General features: G+C 42.0%; 2 protein-coding genes across 10 annotated transcripts in view; one reads left to right on the top strand and one right to left on the bottom strand.

The window, feature by feature from the left end:
* CUTC (cutC copper transporter) overlaps positions 1 to 2,128 on the bottom strand; it is a 32,282-nt gene extending 30,154 nt beyond the window's left edge. For 5 of the 9 annotated variants that reach the window (XR_009220480.1, XR_009220481.1, XM_058543739.1 and 2 more), the window contains exon 1: positions 1,946 to 2,126. Coding sequence is in view for 7 of the 9 variants with exons in the window: in XM_058543739.1 (XP_058399722.1) it covers positions 1,946 to 2,006 (61 nt within the window). In the remaining 2 variants the exon portion in view is untranslated. Of the gene's footprint in view, positions 1 to 1,945 lie in introns of all 9 variants that reach the window. The other 4 variants (XM_058543742.1, XM_058543740.1, XM_058543741.1 and 1 more) reach the window with 2 other exon arrangements.
* Positions 2,129 to 2,277: 149 nt separating this feature from the next.
* LOC131407338 (cytochrome c oxidase assembly protein COX15 homolog) lies at positions 2,278 to 20,186 on the top strand. The gene is made up of 9 exons (XM_058543738.1): positions 2,278 to 2,408; positions 5,119 to 5,309; positions 7,242 to 7,364; positions 7,655 to 7,841; positions 9,755 to 9,922; positions 12,269 to 12,350; positions 13,950 to 14,104; positions 16,001 to 16,114; positions 17,298 to 20,186. Exons 1-9 carry the CDS (start codon positions 2,319 to 2,321, stop codon positions 17,427 to 17,429), a joined length of 1,242 nt encoding a protein of 413 aa, XP_058399721.1. The 5' UTR covers positions 2,278 to 2,318; the 3' UTR covers positions 17,430 to 20,186.
* The last annotated feature ends 1,143 nt before the right edge of the window (positions 20,187 to 21,329 follow it).

The raw sequence follows: 21,329 nt of genomic DNA, 5'->3' as shown, positions 1-21,329 counted from the left end.
TGCTAACTGTATCTCTTTAAACACTATCTTCTATCTCTCATTGTTATTTACGTAGATAGGTGTCTCATCACTCTTACTTGACCTAAAGTTCCTAAGTAAGGTCATTATTTGAGAAATCTTTATTATTACCCACAGCAAGCACAATATCAACCATGGAACACAATAGTCACACAAAGATTTACTAAAGGTTGAATAACTACAAATTCATAAAAATACATGTATTTACACTAAAAAGTGTGATCAAAGAGTTTTGAGTTTTTTTCTGTAAGCTAAGCACATAATTTTTTTAAAATTAAGAATACTGAATGCATATTCATGCAATAATACCTGAATGTTCACCACATATTAATAACGGTTACTATTAGGTGGTGGGACATGGAATTTTTACTTTCTTCCTTTTACTTTTCTATATGGCTTGATTTTTTTTCCTACCCAATATTGCTTTTATAATTTTTGAAAAAAGCATTTAGTTGGAAAAACAAAAATCTACCATCTGCTAACATCAAATTGTAACTGCCTCATTAATTTAAAGGAAGACTATCAGTCTCAAACTGCGAAAGAGTTAAGCGCCGCTCTATGCGCTTAATCAACAGCACTGCGTTAATTCCGTGAGTTTTCTGATAGCCACCCACCTCAGCTGTCAGACAAATCTAACTGGACAGTGCTGCAGGGGTACCATTTGCCTCACACAAGAAAGGACCTTGGCCAGGAGAGGGTGGGGATGCACACAAAAAGCTATGACAGAAGGCAGAATAAGAGGGATTAACAGCAATTAGACATTGCAGAGAAAAGATGTGTAAACTTGAAAACAAAGCATAAGAAACGTTATTCGTAGGGATCAAAGACGACATCTGTTTGGAGCAGCAGTTCTCAAAGTGTGGTAGCCCAGGTAGCTCTGGGGGTTTCTAAGACCCTTTCAGAGTCTGTGCAGTGAAAATTATTTTCAAAACAACATTAAGACTTTATTTGCCTTTTTTCACTCTGGTTCTCTCACTAGTGGAGTTTTCCGGAGGCTACCTGACATGTCAGATTGAATGAGAAGCAGGTATGAGAACCCAGCTATCAGAATTCTACTAAGCCAGACATTAAAGAGATCCGCAAAAATACAAAACATCGGCACTCTTCTTCTTTTTTTTTTTTTTTGGTTAGGAAAATAGTTATTTTTCAATAAAAACTGCTATTTGTGTTAATATGTAATGGGTTTATTATGGTTATTTTCTAGTTAACAAATATTTTTAAAATTTCTCTTTTAATTTCTAATACGATCAACATCGACAGATGTAACCTATATAAATAAAAGTTCTTCGAGGTTCTCAATACGTTTTAGGAAGGTAAAGGGGTCCTGAGATCAAAAAGTTGGCGGACCGCTCGCGTGGAGGAACCAAGAGTTCACGCAGGAAGCATTTGCCAAATTCCTATCCTACCCTTGGCGTGGCAGGAACAACTCGGGACTCGCGGCAGCCACAGGCTCTGCCACTCGGTAGCTGTGTGGCTTTGGGGACAAGCCCCAGGCCCGCCGTAGCAGCTAAGGCTTACCGAGCGGTCACCACAGGTTGGGCTCTGCGCTCAGCGCTCGGCATTAACTACCACAGCGGTGCCGTGGCGGGGGGTGGGGGTGGGGGGTGTCCTGGTCTTCTTGCGTGGCGATGGGAAACTTGAGGCTGAGAGAAGTTCACCAACTTGAACGACGGTACGTGGCGGCGCCAGGATTCGAACCCACATCTCTGACTCCAGAGCCAGGCCGCTCTCGCTACATGCCCCTTCTCAGGCCCCCCGTCTCCACACGTTTAAAGCCGCACTGACAGAACGCGCCCCGCAGGGGGCTGTGAGCAGCTGGGGAAACCAGTCGGAGGGAAACGGCGATTAATCCACTGGCGAGAACCCCCGCAGGCCCGCCCCCGAGAGCGCAAGCGGCCGATCGCCCCCTCCCCGCCCCCTTCCGCACCGGCCTTCCCGGACGGTATCCGCGCCCGTTTCCGCTCGGAGGAGGCCCCCTGTCTCTTCATGCTCGACGCGTTCCTCCCTCGTGCGTCTTCGGTTTCCACTCACAGTCCGCGTTCCGGCGCGCGCGACCAAAGAAGCGCGTCCTCACCGCCGCGCGCGCGCCCCTGCGCGTCCCCGACATCCAAACCCCAGCGGCCCCCTCGGCCCCCGCGAAAGCCAAGTCGCTAGCGCAGGCGCAGTCACTGCTCGCCCCTGCGTCCTGAGGAGGAGGGGCTCGCGCTGCGTGACCAGGAAGTGGTTCTCCTTTGGCTGGCGGAAACAGGAGAGCGCGGAGCGGTGGGGTGTCGAGGTGGCGGCGGGGCACCCTTCTCAGTATGCAGCGATTACTCTTTCCGCCCTTGAAGGCCTCGTTGGGGAGCCCGTGTCTCCGGCTCCTGGTTCCTAGGGCGGCGCCCAGAGCACAGGTACCGCATCCCAGCGGACTCTGAGTCGCGGAAGCGGGCATGGGGTGAAAGGGGCTGGAGAAAGATGATAGATAACCCCACATCACGTTTCCGTAGCTCGTTAGACTTCACAACGCGGTTCCTTGTGTCCAGAGCCCCTGAGTTCAGGTTCCAACCTACTACTTACTAGCTGTGTGATGTTAGCCAAGTTAGGTAACCTTTCTGTGCCTCAATTTCCCCATCTGTAAAATGGGGATAACAACACTTGCTTCATAAGGTTGTTGTGAGGATTAGATAATTTCATGTACATCAAGCGCTTAGCATATAGTAAAAGCTTAGTAATTTTTACCCATATATTTCATTTTTGCTAAGAGCTTACAGGTAGGCAAGTTAGGGACTGTAACTCCATTCTACAAGGAAGGAAATTGAGGCTGAAATTTAAGTTGTCTAAAGTTAATTAGAAGCAGGAAACCAAACATGGTTCTATGGGTTCTTAGAGTCAAAAGAGGGCGTGTATTCCCTCAACTAATAATTATTGAGTGATTATTATATATTGGGAACTGGGAAGTGAAAGATAAATACAGTAGTCCCCCTTTATCCGCCGGGGATATGTTCCAAGACCTCCAGTGGATGCCTGAAACCGCGGATAGTACCAAACCCTGTATATACAGACAGTCCTCCACCTGTGATGGTTCAACTTAAGATTTTTCAACTTGGGCCTGCCCTGTGGCTTAGAGGTTAAGTGCGCACGCTCTGCTACTGTTGGCTCGGGTTCAGATCCCGGGAGCACACTGAGGCACCGCTTCTCCCGCCGTGCTGAGGCCGTGTCCCACATATAGCAACTAGGAGGATGTGCAACTATGACATACAACTATCTACTGGGGCTTTGGGGAATAAAAAAGGAGGAGGACTGGCAATAGATGTTAGCTCAGAGCCGGTCTTCCTCAGCAAAAAGGAGGATTAGCATGGATGTTAGCTCAGGGCTGATCAGGGCTGATCTTCCTCACAAAAAAAAAAAATTTTTTTTCAATTTTACCCTGGTGTGAGAGTGATATGCATTCAGGAGAAATTGTACTTCAAATTTTTCATTTTGATGTTTTCCTGGGCTAGCGATATGCAGTATGATACTCTCCTGTGATGCTGGGCAGTGGAAGCAAGCCACAGCTCCCAGTGAGCCAGGCTTAAACAACTGGTACAACCATTGTGTGCCTATAACCATTCTGTTTTTCACTTTCAATACAATATTCAATAAGTTTCATGAGATTTTCAATGCTTTATTATAAAGTAGGCTTTGTGTTAGATAGCCCAACTGTAGGCTGATGTAAGTGTTCTGAACACGTTTGGGGTAGGCTAGGCTAAGCTATGATGTTCGGTATGTTTGATGTATTAAATGCATTTTTTGACATGATATTTTCAATTTACGATGGGTTTATCTGGACATAACTCCATTGTAAGTCAAGGAAGATCTGTACTATATTTTTTCCTATATGTATATACCTATGATAAAGTTTAATTTATACATTAGGCTCAGTAAGAGATTAACAACTAATTATGACAGTATACTGTAATAAAAGTTACTGTGGATCTTCGCAACCTCAGCATACAATTTTTTTTTCTTATTAAGTCGAGAACTTGCACCTTTTCACTTAAAGGAAGCATTTTACAGCTTCTTTTTGGCATATGCAAATTGCCTGCATCACTACCCTTGCGCTTTGGGGCTATTATTAAGTAAAATAAGAGTTACTTGAACACAAGCACTGTAATACCTTGACAGTCGATCTGGTAACCATGACAGCTCCTAAGTGACTAACAGGTGGGTAGCATATACAGCATGGATCCTTGGACAAAGGGATGATTCGCACCTCTGCCAGGATGGAGCAGGCAGTGCGAGATTTCATAACGCTACTCAGAATTGCGTGCAATTTAAAACTTAACGAATTGTTTATTTCTGGAATTTTCCATTTAATATTTTTGGACTGCGGTAGACCGTCGGTAACTGAAACCGTTGAAAGTGAAACCACGGCTAAAGGGGGACTACTGTACCAAAAGCCTCCTTCCCTGGAGGGAGGCACAGTTGATTCATTTGTAATTCATTTGTCGAGTCTTTATTAAGGTCTTGTTATGTAAGGGAACTGTGTTTGAAACAAAAGTAGCAGGAGGGAAAGAACCAAACTGACCAGACACTGCTGTCCCACAGCTCATAGCTTAGTGTGAGATAGAAACCAATGAACCTGAAGGTACATTACACTGTGTTAAGCACTGTGATAGGGGAGGTACAGTGTGCTGTGAGAGTGACCTGTTGCAGACCTGGGAAAGTCTGGGAACACTTCTCAAAGGAAGTGACACCTAAGCTGAGATCTGCAGTAAATATTATCAGTCGAGGGACAAGTAGTGTCCCCGTCAGAGAGAAATCATGTTTAAAGAGCCACAGGAGAAAGTAAATAATCCATATCTAGGTGTAGAGTTAAGTGTGGGAGAAGTATGCAGAGACCAGAAGGTTCATGTAGTGTGGGGATGGTTTGGAGTAAGGCCAAGACTGGAGGCAAGGAAACCAGTTGGGAGGTGGTTGCAGTAATCTAGTTAAGAGGTGATGATGTACCAGGGCAGTAGCAGTGGACATGTGGCCATACAGGGTACTTGACTCGAGACAGAGTGGAATTGTGTGTGAGTAGCAGTGGAGTGAGGTCTGTCCCTTTTTCTCCAGTTGTAATTTGTCTGCCTTGATCTTCAGTGTGGTTGCAGCTGTGGGACCAGGCGCCCCTTGAGGCCAGGTCAATACAGCACCGTCTCTGAAGTAGCCTTGCAATCTGGAAGGGGTACGGTATCCCTTCCCTCAAAGGCTGCTGAGCGGGTGGTGGGCCGATGGCTCCTGGTCTGCAGTGGAACAGTGGCTGGAGCAGTTATTCTTGGTGGAGTAACTAGGTGAGTAATTTGCTCATAGCAAGTCAGCTGTTTGGGTCCTGAGTAGAGGCACAGGATGACCCGAGAGGGAAGGGACCTTAGGAATCATCTAGCTCCCTCATTTTACATATGCAGAAACTGAGGCCTAAAGAGAGGGAACATGTTTGATGGCTTACCCTGCCATAGAATAGTTTAGAGTTTCATTAGTAGGAGCCCTTCATAAAGACCGGTTTAGGTCTTAACTGTTAGCCGTGCATTGTTTGTGTATATTCTCCCCCTGCAGAGTTCAAATTTGTCTGAAAAATTTTTGTACAGTTTGTTTGAATTAAACCCAAATAAGTTCCATACATCACAGTTGGCTCGGATGCCTCTTAGGTCTCTTTAAATTTATAAAGAGATCTGATAGATTTAGATTCTACTCCTCCCCCGCACTCCCCACATTTGCAGGTTTTTTTTTTTTTTTTTTGTGAGGAGGATTGGCCCTGAGCTAACATCTGCCAATCCTCCTCTTTTTGCTGAGGAAGACTGGCCCTGGGCTAACATCCGTGCCCATCTTCCTCTACTTTATATGGGACGCCGCCGCAGCATGGCTCCACAAGCGGTGCGTCGGTGCACGCCTGGGATCCGAACCAGTGAATCCCGGGCTGCTGCAGCCGAGAGCGTGCACTTGACCACTTGCGCCACTGGGCCGGCCCCATTTGCAGTTTTTTTGTTGTTGAAGAAGCCCAGGTCATTTGTCCTATGGAGTTTCCCACAGTCTGGATTTTGCTAATTGCATTCTTATGGTGGTATTTAACATGTCCCATTGTCCCCTGTATTTCCTATAAACTGGTTGTGGCTTGATCAGATTCAGGTTGGGGGCAGGGGGCAAAATAACTTCATAGGTGATCATAACGTTCATAAATATCTGGTGTCTATTAGAGATGGCAACAGTCATTGATGATCATTGCCTAGATCCATTATTTCATTAGAGTTGCAAAATTGTGGTATTTTATTACCTCAACTCTAAAGAGAAACTTTCCTTCCTCAACAATTTGGTTATCCTAAGGTACAGTTTGAAAGGCAGGATGAATACTTGATTCTTTCCCTTTATTTACCAATTTTCAAAATAATAAATTGGTTCCCAGGCATCCTCCAAAAGTAACCAATAAAGTGTTTAAGTTTAATTAGGAGCTCATAAGTTTAACCATATTTGATATGTTTCAATCTATGGCAGTAATGATGATGTGCTCAAATTGTCCCGTCTTTAGTCAGTGGGAGCCGCTTCTGATTGGTTCCAGAGTCTTTTTGACAGGACTCTAGTAAGTGTTGATTCCTTGCTTTCTGGGTAATAAGATGTACCAGGCTCATCTTGTACGTTTCTTGCCTCAGGCCTAAAATCAGCCTTTTACTTTAGGAACCCTAACTCCTTTTGGTGAAAGTACTTTCTGTTTTAATAAAGTATGTGTTCCTCAAATTCTCTGCTCATCCCCTGTGCCCTTATTTCAAAATAACTTACGTGTTACGTAGGCTGTTATGAGAAACTGCAACAAATTTGAGTTTCATTGTCTTCAAATTCACTCAAGAACCTAAACTTGTACCTAGATTTGTACCTATAACAAATCTCTTTTCTGTGGGTATAATGTTGATTATGTATTTAGGGCAAATTTCTTTGGTCTAAGGGTTGATTGCCTGTCAAGGAATACTAATGAAAGAAAGAAGTAGGAAGAGTTGAATGAAAGGATTGAGAGAGCAAGGGATAAAGAAATTTGTACCCGATGGCAGCTGTTTCTGACAAAGTTCTAAGCAGTAAAAAGAGAGAAAGATGTCAAAAGAGGAAACAAGGAAATAATGTGTTTACCTTTAGAGGGGTTAAGTTCAGATCCACTTGCCGCTGTAAACCCTTCATGATCAGCGTTGTGCACGCACACCTGCGCGCGCGCGCACACACACCAATTTCTTTCCTATTGTAAGGTTGACAGAGTCTGGCCTCTCAATGGTAGATTGGCATTTAATAAAGGAGATGAAGCCACCTACAAGCCAAGAGGAATGGGAAGCAGAATTCCAAAAATACCAGCAATTTCCAGAATTTAAAATGTAAGTACTATAGAAAATCAGGTAAACATCCCACCAAGCCCACTCAATTTTTTGCTTATTTAAACATTTCAGAATGATTAGATTCCATTATTTCTTGCTATTAGCTCAGTTGTGTTTCATGAGCTCCCTACTCTAAACCTTCAGTTCCAAAGTGACCCTGAGGTCACTGATGAGGAGGAGGGCAGACCTATCAAGCTTCAAGACTGAGAATGTGCCTGCATTCCATCGGGAAATAGAAATCAGATGGATGTTTCCTCTTTCTTCTTTTTTTGACTTCCCTTTTCACCTAGCTTGAATCATGATATGACGTTGGCAGAATTCAAGTTCATCTGGTACATGGAGTACTCACATCGAATGTGGGGTCGTCTTGTTGGCCTCGCATACATCCTGCCTGCTGCCTACTTTTGGAGAAAGGGCTGGCTCAGCCGCAGCATGAAAGGACGTGTTCTTGCCCTTTGTGGTTTAGTCTGCTTCCAGGTGAGATTTATTCAAGTTTGGGAAACCAGAGATGCTCCCAGGAGCTTCCTAGTTGGCCTTGTTTTTAAGGAAGTAATCTTTGAAGCAGGATAACAGAGTGGGTTTTAGTGTCACAGGCCTGGCTTGAAGGCCTAGTTCTGCCCCTTAGTAGGGCAAATTGTTTAACCTCTGTAGGCTATGCTTTCCTTACCTATAAACAGGGATAATAATAGGGCTTACTGTTTAGGATGTGTGTGTATTAAATGAGATTATCCATAAAAAGTACTTAGTTTAGTGCCTGGAATCAATAAGCATTCAATAAATATATTTTTGTGCCACATCATTAGAGTTTCTTTCCCATCATGGCTCTCCTCCTGGTTCTCATCTCCTCCTTTTTTCTGACTTGCCTGCTCTGTGGGGAAGTGGGATCCCTATGCTAGGATGGCTAGTAAAGCAAATAGGAAAATTGCAAAAGAGAGAAACATTTTGTGGGATGAAGGATCTTAGAATACAGACGTAGCTGAGAGATATTCAAGTATAGATGGTGATTAAAATAACATAAGTTGAACTCCTCTTAAGGAAAAGAGCTTTGAATGACTCCCAGAGTTAAGGGGTTAGATGAGACTGAGGGCCAAGAAAAGGAATACTAGAGAAGACACATATGAGTATTTGGGTCAAGGTATTCAGGCCCTAAGGGAGAGTATCAGAGCATCAAAGAAATATCAAAATTTGATCAGGAGGAAGTGAGTTGGTTAATTTAGTTCAGAAATGGTAAGAATATGAACCAATTAGAAGGAATTAAGGAAGAAAAAGGAAGAGATGAAATAGAGGCAATAGAAACAATAAAGAGTTAGACATTACTAAAAGTCTAATAGAAACTAGGGGAGAGGAGGTGAAAAAAAATGACAGTTTGTTTTAGAATGAAAACAAAAAACACCAGACTCCCAGGGAGGCAGAAATTTGAAGATGGCTGATAGGGTTATGGGAGGAACAAAGTGGGGTTGGCAAATCACACTGTAACCTCCTCCATCTTCCAATGTCCTATGCCGATGAAATCAAGATAATTAGAACATCCAGGGTAATCGTGAAGGGGGAAAGAAATGTCCAAAAAGATTTCCTGAGAAGTATATATTTAGAAGAGGTGGGAGAATCTCACCTCTTTGATGTGATTCTACTGGCTTGGGAGAGGGGGGTTGAAAGGGCTGTATCTTATCTGATATGATCAGAACTGACGGTTGTTTGGTTAATTGAAAAAGTCAGTTAAAGCAGGGAATCATAGAATAGTAATACATACTAGATTAAACTTATCGTGTACTTTCATTACCTTTTCTTTTTTAACAGCGCTAAGGCCTGTTCTTTGAGTCCTCTCATTGGAGTTCAGCTTCAGATCTCTTGCACCCCCATAAACTATTATTTTGTTTCATTTTCCTCCAAGAGGAGTGAGAACAAAGCATTCTGCCTGCAAAGCCTTCCAGATTTTTATGACTTCCCCCCAAAACTCTTATGTCTATTCCTACTAACTTGACAGTAATTGTTTTTAAGCAGTTATCTTTGTCGAGCTTTTCCAAAGCCTTCAATCTAGTTTTTATAGAAACAACTCTTTTTATTCTCATTTTTCACTGTTTTACCTAATGTTAAATTATATCAAGTATTTGCAAGGTTTTGCCCACAGATATGCTTTTGTGCACTTTTTTATATTTGGCTTATACTTCAATAAAATGTTAATCTAAACAGTGGTTAAGTATTTATGGTGCTATATGTGGAAATGTGGATAGGCCGTGATTCCTGGGATACTGGGGATATGGGAGGGTATGGAAAGGTGGGGTCATGTAGGGAGTACCACCCTGACTGTTGATAACTTGCTTTCACAGAGAGCAAAGTTAAATAGACAGTTTCAACCTTGTTTTATTTGCCTCTTCTCTTTTTGGTTCTAGGGTCTCTTGGGATGGTATATGGTGAAAAGTGGATTAGAAGAGAAACCAGACTCCCATGACATCCCTCGGGTCAGTCAGTACCGCCTCGCTGCCCACCTGGGATCAGCCCTTGTTCTTTATTGTGCCAGCCTGTGGACCTCGCTCTCACTGCTGCTCCCTCAGCACAAGGTAAAAGTCAGTCTATATTGTTACCACATCTGCACAGATGCTGACAAAGTCAGAGAAACAGAAATTCTGATTCTAATGGGAAGTTATAAGTCAAAATGCACACATTCCCTTAGTAACATCTACCAGTTCACCAGCTAGATATAACCAAAGTTTAGAGAAACATTGAACTTTGAACTTTGGGGTAGCTTTGGGACTGCAAAGTAAAATTTGCAGTTATTCTTTTGAGCTGGAGCAACTCATTCAAAGGAGAATTAGTGGTATAGGGGCTGGAATATTTTGTCAGCATTACCTATTGTGAAACGTAAAAACAAAATTTTAGAAAAAGTGGGAAGGAGTACCAACAACACGAGCTATCTCAACCACTTTACTTCTGACGCCCAGAGGGATGGTGGATGGCGAGGTGAGGGAAGCCAGAATGAGAACTATTTCTGGATCTTTGAGGGTATACAAGAGCCATGTTGAGTTGTTTGTTCTTTAGATTGGACCTGCCATTCATCAAGTATAACAATATAGTAAACCTTAGTGATCTTGCCTAAAAGTATTTTCTGTGTATGCTGATCAAAGGAAAATACTAATTTTTCTAGTTTTTTTTTAAATGAGTAGTATTTTAGGTATTGAAGTCATGGTTGGCCTGGATAGCCTGTTCATGGAGTGAAGTTTGAGATGACAGTAGGACTTTTGAGTAGAATCATCCAGTAGGGGCTTGAACCAGTAGCCTGGATCCCAGTAAGGGAAGGAGTTGGTGTCTTGGCAGTCATCCCCACAGGGAAGCCAGACGGGGTTGACACATTGGTATAGTAGACAATCCACATCTGAATAATTCCTGTTCTCCTGACTTTCAAAGCCAAACTTCTAAAATGAATTGCCTACATCTGTAGCTGTACTTCTTGACAACCCATTCTTTCTTTTCAATTCTTGTCATCTTGTTACCCCCTACATACACACCCACACATTCACCCACATGCTTACACATATACCACACACTCTTTTTTTTTGTGAGGAAGATCAGCCCTGAGCTAACATCCATGCCAATCCTCCCCTTTTTGCTGAGGAAGACTGGCCCTGAGCTAACATCTATTGCCAGTCCTCCTCCTTTTTTTCCCTTTTTCTCCCCAAAGCCCCAGTAGATAGTTGTATGTCATAGTTGCACATCCTTCTAGTTGCTGTATGTGGGACGCGGCCTCAGCATGGCCGGACAAGCGGTGTGTCGGTGCGCGCCTGGGATCCGAACCTGGGCCGCTAGTAGCGGAGTGCGCGCACCCAACTGCTAAGCCATGGGGCCGGCCCCCTACCACACACTCTTAAACACACTCCACTGAAATGGTACTCTTAAAGGTTACCGATGACTTTAATTATCAATTAATTGTTTTTGTCTTCTTATTTATTTATAGTCTACTAATTACAGAAAGGATTTGAGATGATAGTCAAACATATAATGCTATGCTAACAGCTGCTAGCTACATGTGGCTATTTAAATTTTAATTAATTAAAATGAAAATTAACTTTATTTAAACAAACTGTTATTTACTTAAACTTTAAATAAAATTAACTTTTTATTTAATTTTCAGTTGCTCTAGCCTCGTTTCAAGTTCCTATTAGCCACATATTGGGCAGCGCAGATAATAAAAGATTTCCATCATCACAGAAAGTTCTATTGGACAGCACTGATATACTGTCCTACAACATCTTAGTAATGATACCTAACTCTTCACATTACTAGATTGTAAACCATTTGAGGGCAGCACTCTGACTTAACTCCTTTGTATCTTTATGGTTACTGGTTTATAAAATTCTTAATAAATATTTGTTGATTCACTAATTAGTATCAGAAGTTGGATATAGTAAAAATAAAAACAAATTTTGACTTACCAAAAACACTAAATGCAAGAATCCCTACGCCAGGCAGTTTATGCAATCTGATTCTAACTATATTTGTTAAGCACTAAATATCACACACAACATGAAAATCCAGTCCTATATCTTAAGCCACATCATTTCAACCATGGTGACGCATTTTACCCCTGAACAATGCAAATCCTTTAGTTATTGAATGGATATGTATTGAGTACCTACATGCCAAGCACCGGGCTGGGATTACTGTCGTAAGCAAGACAGATGGTGGTTCCTGCCTTCACAAAACTTATAGGATAGCAGGGAAGACAGATACTAAATGTATAAATTTAATAAAATATGATGCATGTTAGAAGAGACTGTCTGCTAGGAGTACTTAACCTAGTCTAAGGGTCAGAGGAGATATGACCTGAAATTGTCACTTGGGTTTGGTCTTGGAGGTCTTTGGTGCCTCTCGCAGTACAGTTTATCTGATGATTTTCTTTCCTTATTTAGTTGCCTGAAACTCGTCAACTCCTGTGGTTGAGACGGTTTGCTCATGGAACAGCAGGCCTGGTGTTCCTTACAGCTCTATCAGGTAGGAATCTTCTCGTCACAGATGGCTTGTTTTCATCCCACTCTTGTGGGATCTCTTGCCTATACTTTCCCCTTTCTTCCTGCCTTGTCGTATTTCCCTTTCACACCTGCCTCTCACATACCCACCATCTTCATCCTCTGTTTTCTATTCCTTCCTGCCTTCCAAAAATCCTGCTTTCCAGTCAGTTGAACAAAAATATTGAGCATCTACCTGGATCCAGGTTGCCTGGGTTCAAATCCTGGCTTCACCACCTATGAACTGTATGACCTTGGACAAGCTGTATAACCTCCCTGGGCCTCAGTGACCTCATCTGTAAAATGGGGATGATGAGAATAGTATGAGTAATATATGCGAAGTGCTTAGAACAGTACCTGGCATGTAGCAAAGGTTACATAAATATTAGCTGTTATTATTATGTAAACATTATTGTTAATATTGTTACATTACACCAAGATGGGTCAGACAAAAAGCCTGCCCTCAAAGATGGTCTAACGTGGGGAATTCACTGGGGCAAAGAGACCATCCTAGGTCTTTTCATTCTTTAAATCACACCTCTACCTCTGTCTGTCTCACTCTAGAACTGCACTATCCAATACAATAATCACTAGCCTCATATGACTATTTAAACTGAAATTAATTAAAATTAAATAAAATTTAAAATTTAGTTCCTCAGTCACACTAGCCACATTTCCAGTGTTCAGTAGCCACATGTGGCTAAGCTATTATATTGGATGGCAGATGTAGAACATTTCCATCATCACAGAAAGTTCTACTGGACAGCACTGCTTTAAAATAAAACCATCAAACCAATGATCCACCTAATTCCTCCACTTCTTTGGTGGAAGAGCACGAATTTTGACTTTATAAATAGCATTTACAAAAATAAAGCATGTGATCTAAACATCCCTGAATCCTCTTTGATCATAAATAATGGATCAGTCATCCATTAATTCATGAATACCCTCTTTATGTGTTTATCCAGGATTTAGTTTATAAGTTTTATTTTTCATTTCTGTGTTCATTCAACAAACATTTTTTGAGCACTTGGGGAAGACATAATAAAACATAATATGTCAGATGGTGTTCAGTGCTGTGAAGAAGAATAAAGCGGGATAAGGGGATAGAGGGGGTTGGGGGAATACCATCTGATATAGGATCATTGGGGAGATCTCTTTGATAAGGTGACATTTGAGTGGAGACCTGAAGTGAAGGAGTAAATTATGCATCTGTCTGAGGGAAGAGCATTTCCAGCATAGATCAGTAGTTCTCAGTGTGGGGTAAGGAGGGCATCAGAATCACTAAGGGAATTTTTCCAAATTAATATGCCTCGCTCTAGGGCTTCTAGTCCACTCCTTTGGAGGAGGCATGCCAGAATCTTGGGGTAGGAGCAGGTGAGGATGCAGTTGTGGTTTTTTTTTAAAGTTCTCATGGTGATTGTGATGTATATTCCTTGTTTGAGAACCGCTACTAAATCTTTCTATTTTTCTCTGACTATTCCTTTTATCTAACTCTGAGATAATAAACTTTTTCTATGTCAGAACTAGTATTTGGTCTCTTCTTTCTCTCATTTTAATAAATACCATTTACCTTGGAATACAGGGGCTTTTGTGGCAGGACTGGATGCTGGGCTTGTTTACAACTCCTTTCCCAAGATGGGAGAATCTTGGATCCCACAGGATCTCCTTACCTTCTCCCCCATCCTGAGGAATGTTTTTGAGAATCCCACCATGGTGCAGTTTGATCACCGGATTCTGGTAAGTCTGGCTGGTGTTACTGGCTTCTAAGCCCAGGAGCCTCTGACAGGCTTTGGGGTGTCTAAAGCACCGGGGGCAACAGTGAGAGGGTAGAGTCGGAAGATTTCCTTTTCTTTATAGAAGAAATTTACTACCAGTTCTCAGATGTGATGTTTTTGTCCTAATTACCCACACCCCCCTCCCGCCAAATTCTGACTTTCAGGATACTGCCAGCTTCTTAAAGTTCAAATATGCCTTTTACCATCTGGTAAATGATAACCTCTCTCAATTCTGTACACACATAGGCGAGTCATTTTAGCAGAAATGAGGCTGAATAGAGAAGAGAGTGCAAAAACAGTGGTTGCCACACACATAGGTATCAGAGCTGAGCCAGAACCCAAGGAGCTAAGAGCATCATAAATAGTTTTCGTTTTATTTAAGCTAATATTTGTTAAAGCCCTGCTTTTAAGATTGGCTTAGTAGTCTGAGCACGATAAATTGGAGCAGGGAAAGTGCAGCATCAAGGAGACCAGCGAGAAGTAGTACTGCTATTATAGTATTGCAACTGAGAGTGATGGGGATCCAGGCTTCATGGATGGAGTAGGACTTGAGAAGAATGATGAATCTGAGAGAGGTTGTAAGGAATAGAAGATGAACTGTAGGAATAAAAGTGAAGAAAGATCAAAGGAGACCGGAAGGCTGCTTCTGTGGCATGCTTAAAACACAACCGGCAGAAATGGAACTATTGGAATGAACGTTGAGCCAGAGATGGAGGGTCATCAGATTGAGGTATGTTGAGAGTAAGATGATACATCCAAAGTACATCTGAAGAGAGAGGTCCAGAGGACTCAGATATCCAAAGGGAATGCTGGGGCTGGGGCAAGTTACCTTGTGTGAGCTCAGTCCCCACCGCCACACAACATTTTGGAATAAGTCAAGTCTGGCTGAAATTGTCGTTATGGACAGCTCTGAAAGGAAAGAAGAGAAACAGATGTAGAAATGTGATAGAAAAACACTCTGCTTGACATCATGGAAGGGGGAAGGAGACCCTATTGCCAGTCCCAGACCCTGGTTTTGAAGGGGTGGGAATGAAAATGAGACTTTAGATCTTTTTTAGCACTAGCTATCAGCACCACCACCTCCTCTACTCATAGCCCAGGAAAATAATAATTCTCATGTGCTGGAATCAACCCTGCTTTAAAAATGCAGGATTAGGGGCCGGCCACGTGGCTTAGCAGTTAAGTGCTCGCGCTCCGCTACTGGCGGCCCGGGTTCAGATCCTGGGCGCGCACTGACGCATCACTTCTCCGGCCATGCTGAGGCCGTGTCCCACATACAGCAACTAGAAGGCTGTGCAACTATGACATACAACTATCTACTGGGGCTTTGGGGAAAAAAAAAAAAGGAGGAGGATCGGCAATAGATGTTAGCTCAGAGCCAGTCTTCCTCAGCAAAAAGAGGAAGATTAGTATGATGTTAGCTCAGGGCTGATCTTCCTCACAAAAAAAAAAATAAATAAAAAACTGTTAAAAAAAATGCAGGATTAGAGTAGAGATAAAATTAGTGATAAAAATGAGAAGAATGATTTACAAAGTGAGGACCACACCTGGGGGACACCCACTTTGGAAGGTGGATAAGATCACGGAGAGAGAGAAAGTGTATATAAAGTGATTCGTGAAGAAACTGTAGCCGGAGCCTCGGAGAACGCTGCCATTTAAGTGGCAAGCAGAAGAGGAGCGTGGAAGAGACTGAGGAGGAGTAATCAGAGGCAGAACTGCAGGTGGTTCTCTGTGCCTGGGACAGGGAAGTGCTTAGTGGCTACTCGGTGGTTCTGAAGGAGATACATGTAAGGTGAGCAGAAACCAGGCAGTGGGACGTTTCTCCCTGGCACTTGATGAGGCTCTTTCCTCCCTACAGGGAATCACTTCAGTTACTGCCGTTACAGCGCTCTACTTCCTCTCCCGGAGAATTCCCCTTCCTCCAAGGACCAAGGTGGCAGCAGCGACTCTGTTAGCTTTGGCATACACACAGGTATAAACCACTTCTTTCTGTCTGAGGGTGTCCCCAAAACGAAGTTAAAAAAGAAAGATGAGGGGCCAGCCCCATGGCTTAGCGGTTAAGTACGCGCACTCCACTACTGGTGGCCTGGGTTCGGATCCCGGGCACGCACCGATGCACCGCTTGTCTGGCCATGCTGAGGCAACGTCCCACATGCAGCAACTAGAGGGATGTGCAACTACGATGTACAACTATCTACTGGGGCTTTGGGGAGAAAGGGGGAAAAAAAAACCAAAAAAAAAAAAAGAAAGGTGACAGGCTAAGAGAAAATATTTTCAATATTTATAATAGACTAAAAGATTAATAACCAGGAACTCAAATAAGTAAAGGATATCAATACATGCTTCTTACAAGAGGAATGATGAATGGCTAATAAATAGTAAAAGCTGTTTAGCCTCGCTCGTGATCAGACAGGAGCAAATTAAAACAATACGTGCTGTTTTGTGCTGGTCAGATTGGAAAAAAATGGACAAAAAAAGATAATCAGATATTGGCATGGGTATAGGAAAATGGATATCTTCATATATTGGAGAGAGTATGAGTTGATATAGCTTTTTTTAGAGGGCAGTTTGGCAGTATCTTTTAAAATGTTGAATGTTAAGTCGTTTGGTCCAGCAAATTGACTTATTAATCCTGCCCTAGAAGTACTCTGATGCACAAAGACCTTTCTACGAGGAAATTCATTGTAGAATTGCTGTGATAGTGAAAAATTGGAAACAACCTAAATAGTTAAACAACTATGATACATCCACAGTGTGGAATACTGTACAGCAGTTTAAAATAATATCTCAAGACGTATATTGTTTAGTGAAAAAAAGCAAGTGACAGAACAATATATTTTTTGAAAGCACAAAATTGTGTGTTCCTCTATAAACATATATACAGAAGTACAAATGTGTAGAAACTGGTAACTGGCTACCTTTTGGAAGCGGAACTGAGCTAGGGTGAAGGATAATTAAGGGGAATTTTAGGTTTATTTATTTTGTTTGAATTTCCTTCATTGTGAGTATATTTACCTGTGAAATTAAATATGTATATTTGTAATGTTCTGATGGGAGAATGTGGAAGTTTGTGTACCTGGTTGTCCATGTCCAGTCATTTCGGCTCTCAGTTTGTGGTTCCTGCTTTGCTTACTGCTTTCTTTCCTTTGTAACAGGTGGGCCTGGGCATTAGCACTCTGCTGATGTACGTCCCGACTGTTTTGGCTGCCGCTCACCAGTCGGGCTCCCTGGCTCTGCTCAGTGTTGCCCTTTGGCTCATGAACGAACTCCGAAGAGTTCCAAAATAATTCTCAGAGGATCAGCTTTCTAGGACTGAAACTGTGCTTTTGAGAGCTCATCCGAGAGTATAAGAACTGGGCTTTTCTAAGAGGATGACCTTGGCATACCAAGCGGTTTCCAAATTGGTCAAGTTATTTAAAATTCTTTGCCTGTTTCTGAGACAGTCACTGGATCAAGAATGTCAATATGGTTACACTAAAGGTTCCTTTTCAGGTTGGAAATCAGGTTTAATGTAGAAAAAGAAACGTCTGCCATTGCTGCTCCTTAATAGGCTCTGCCTCGGGTTTCTTAATGTTGGCAAGCTCTTGGTTCTACATACATGATTTCTGTCTCCTTGACCTCCTGAGTTCTGAATTCTGCCCAAGTAGAAATTCTTTATGATCTCAACTTCACTTCCATCAGGTGAAGATTCAAAGGGAATGATTGGAAATACCTTAAAGTAGCCAGATAGCCTTCAGCAAGAAATAGCTATGTCTTCTAGAATCCTGATTTTTAAAAATGGGGAAAGGGTAGATTTTGACAAACTTAATGTCTGTATGCAGCAAAACAGTTTGTACGGACATAGAAAAGGAGGTAATCACTCGTAACCCACTTGGATTCATCAAGCACTAACCTAGTTCCTCTTTTGATAGTGCTGTTACATCACTAGGTCAGGTGATGCAATAGATCATATAAATGAGTTCCTGAAAGGGTTTCCTAACAGCCTCATGGATAAGAATATGGCCTTGAGGGTGTAGTACATGGAATCTATTCATATATTTAAACAAATTGTTGATGAATGAATTGGTGTGATTTTAGTCTTGATATTTCATAGGGCTTTGTCTTATTCAACTTGATTTTTTAAATCAGTAATTTGGATGAAGTCATCAGAAAGATCAGATTTGAGGATGGAGCAACCCAATATTGCTAATATAAGAGATGACAGTCACAACTCAAAACAGTTCCAGAGTGACACCATCAAGATGAAATTAAACAGATTATAAATGTAACATCCTCATTTGAAGTAAATGGATTGTGTAAGTTTGGGGTGGAGAAACCTGGCTTCATATCATTTCGTATAAAAAAGACTTAGGGATTTCAGTTGGCCACAAGCTCAACATGAGCCAACAATGTGATAACACTGATAAAAATTAGTGGTGTTTCAGATTTTATCAATAGAATTGTCACAGCCATAGTCAGAATACCTCAGTACAAGTGCTGCATTTCACTCTGGGTACCAAATTTAAGGAGAACATTGACCACAGAGTATGTATCCAGAGGAAGGGACCAGGATGGTGAGGAGTCCGGAACCCATGTCACACGGAATACTTGAAGGAGCTAGGGTATTTAGCTGAAGGAGAAGATTTGGAGAGAGAGCAAGATTCCTGTCCTTGAGAAGTTGAAGCCCTCTCGTGCAGAAGGAATGAGCTTCCTTTGTGCTGCAGAGCTGGCAGCAATGGGTGAAAGTTGCAGAAAGCTAATTTTTAGTTTTGTATAAGGCAAGAGTAAGTTGGAGCAAATCAAATGCTCACTAGGGTCAGGGTGGTGGAGACAGTGGCAAACTGGAGATCAGGAGACCCAGCTAAAGGGCTAAACTGCTGCTGGGCTCTGGCCTGTTGCTGCTCTGCAGGTCCAGGGTTGTCAGATCTGATTTTTTAAAGAAGCCAAACATCTAGATTTTTGTGTGCAAGCTCTCAAGTGTTGGCAACTAATTTCAAGTGTTTTAGAACATTATGCAGACTGAACACATCTGTGAGCCATTAATGACCTTAGCTTTGCCCATTTATAATCTCTGGACTGGATGATCTCAGTTCCCTTTCAGCTTCAATATTCTGTGAGTTTCAGTGTGAGCTACTGTGTACCATTCTCAAGTGGTTCTTAGTGAAACGGAAGTAGACAGACTGTTTTTGCTTTTTAAAAAGTCCTGGACCCTGGGGCTTAGGCTGTGGTTAGAAGTGGTTCCCAACTTCTCTCACATTAGAATCTTTAAAAATCCTAAAGCCCAAGCCTCACACAAGACCAGTTCATTCACAACCTTTGGAAGCAGTAGTAGGCGCATTGTCTAAGTTCCACAGGTGATTCCAATGTGCAGACAAGATTGGGAACCACTGGCCTAGGCCCTAATAGCCTAGTTATCGTAGAAAATTTTGACCAGCTGATTCCCATTCCCTCTGAATTTCCAACCCACCCTATCTCATTAATCTGCTGTGTTGATGCTGTTAGTATGGTAATTGGATATGACCTCTTCTAGATAGAATTATTGCAAGAAAGGGAACTGCAGTCACTGAGGCAGGTCCTTGTATCATCGTCTCCTGATCCCCAGACTGAGGTTGTCCTTGATCACTGAGTCAGCAGAGGGCAGTCCAATTCAACCAAAGAACTATACGCTGTTTCTACACTTCTCTCCAAGTAGCAACAAATGAACAAAATAAGTTCAAGTTTCAGATATTTTACTTCATTTTTCTTTTTTTAAAGATATTAAGTTTGGAAAAACATCTGGTTACATTTAGCTATTTAACTGTATTATGCCTATCTATGAGCTGAGGTGAATGGAGCTTATCTGAATTATTTTTATGTTTGCATTATTCTCAGCACCAGACACATTCCAAATATTGCATGAATTAATGGAAAATGGATGATTACAGACTGATGTCCCAGACACCTCTTTCAAAATAAGTCATCAATACCTAAAAGATTAAATGAATTTCCCTTAATATTTTCAAAGGTCTCTCAACAATTCTGTCAGTTGAAAACATCAAAGGAAATAAAACACCTGGCTTTCTTAACCCAGAATTTTTTTGTCTTTAACTTACACTGAAAAATGCTGCCATAATACACTGAAAAATGCTGTCCACTATGGCAGGGGTAACGATTAGCTACTGCCTAAAATGATGCTGGTTGCAAAGACCAACCCTGATGATCATATTAGGATAACCAGTTTATCTGCAGCAATCCTGCTGGTCCTGGAATGAATGGTGGGTTATATATTGGCATATGTAACACATATACCCATGTCCATGCATAAGGGAGAATGCATCCCCTCTCTAATACGCATTGTACATTTTGTTCAACAGTATTTATCAATGAGAATTTTAAGAACTGTTCAGCAAAATTATTTAGTGTGAAGCATTAGAAAAACATTATCTTAGCGACCCCTGAAAGTGATACATTACAGGGCAGCCTTTGGTTTTTAAACCGAGAAGGGAGTGTCTAGTTGTGGATCATAATAAAAAGATGCCTTTCAACACACTGTAGAGTCCATCTCTCAAGGCAGAAATAATGGAGGAGACAAGGCTTATCCTTCAGGGCTTCAAGTAAAGGGGAATTGTGGAATGAGAATTTCAAACACAACATAATGACAGAAATGAAAGTATTTGTCTGGGATCTTTGCTTGCAGAGAAAGACTTCTGTAAAGCTAAGGGGCAGAGCCTCCACCACCAGCAGTCCTCACAGGCCAAACTCTGGCAAGGGCTGCTGAGGAAAATGTCAGGGCTGCCTTCCACTGGAGAAGTGGAGTGGTGGTGGAGGAGTGGTAGGCTGCCAGAGGGGATACGAGTGGCTGCACTACTTTAAAAGGGAGGCTCAGGAGCAGACGTGTCTTCAGGCTTGCCTGAAATCAGGCATGCGTGGCTATAAACATCCTGTGAGTCACAAATTTTCTTCAACTTTGGCTTTTATAAAAAATGGAAAGCAATGATTGAATACATTTTAAAAGTAGAAAGCCCTTATAGTATGAGTAATGATTCAATTTTACAAATAAAAGGATCTCCTTATTGCTCAGACTTTCAGAGAGACAAAATGATCAATGGAGTTTTTATTCCTCCTCTGTCCCTGTAATAACGGTACTGACAAACTAAAAAATAATGAAATATTAGGGCAAGAGGGAAATACTTGTGTAATAATACAAGGGAAGCCTATTAGAATATAAA

The sequence above is a fragment of the Diceros bicornis genome, chromosome 6 (genome assembly GCF_020826845.1).
Source record: "Diceros bicornis minor isolate mBicDic1 chromosome 6, mDicBic1.mat.cur, whole genome shotgun sequence".
In the NCBI taxonomy this organism is placed as follows: domain Eukaryota; kingdom Metazoa; phylum Chordata; class Mammalia; order Perissodactyla; family Rhinocerotidae; genus Diceros; species Diceros bicornis.
Note: the sequence above shows the minus strand (reverse complement) of the source record. Positions and strands in the feature narration are given on the sequence as shown.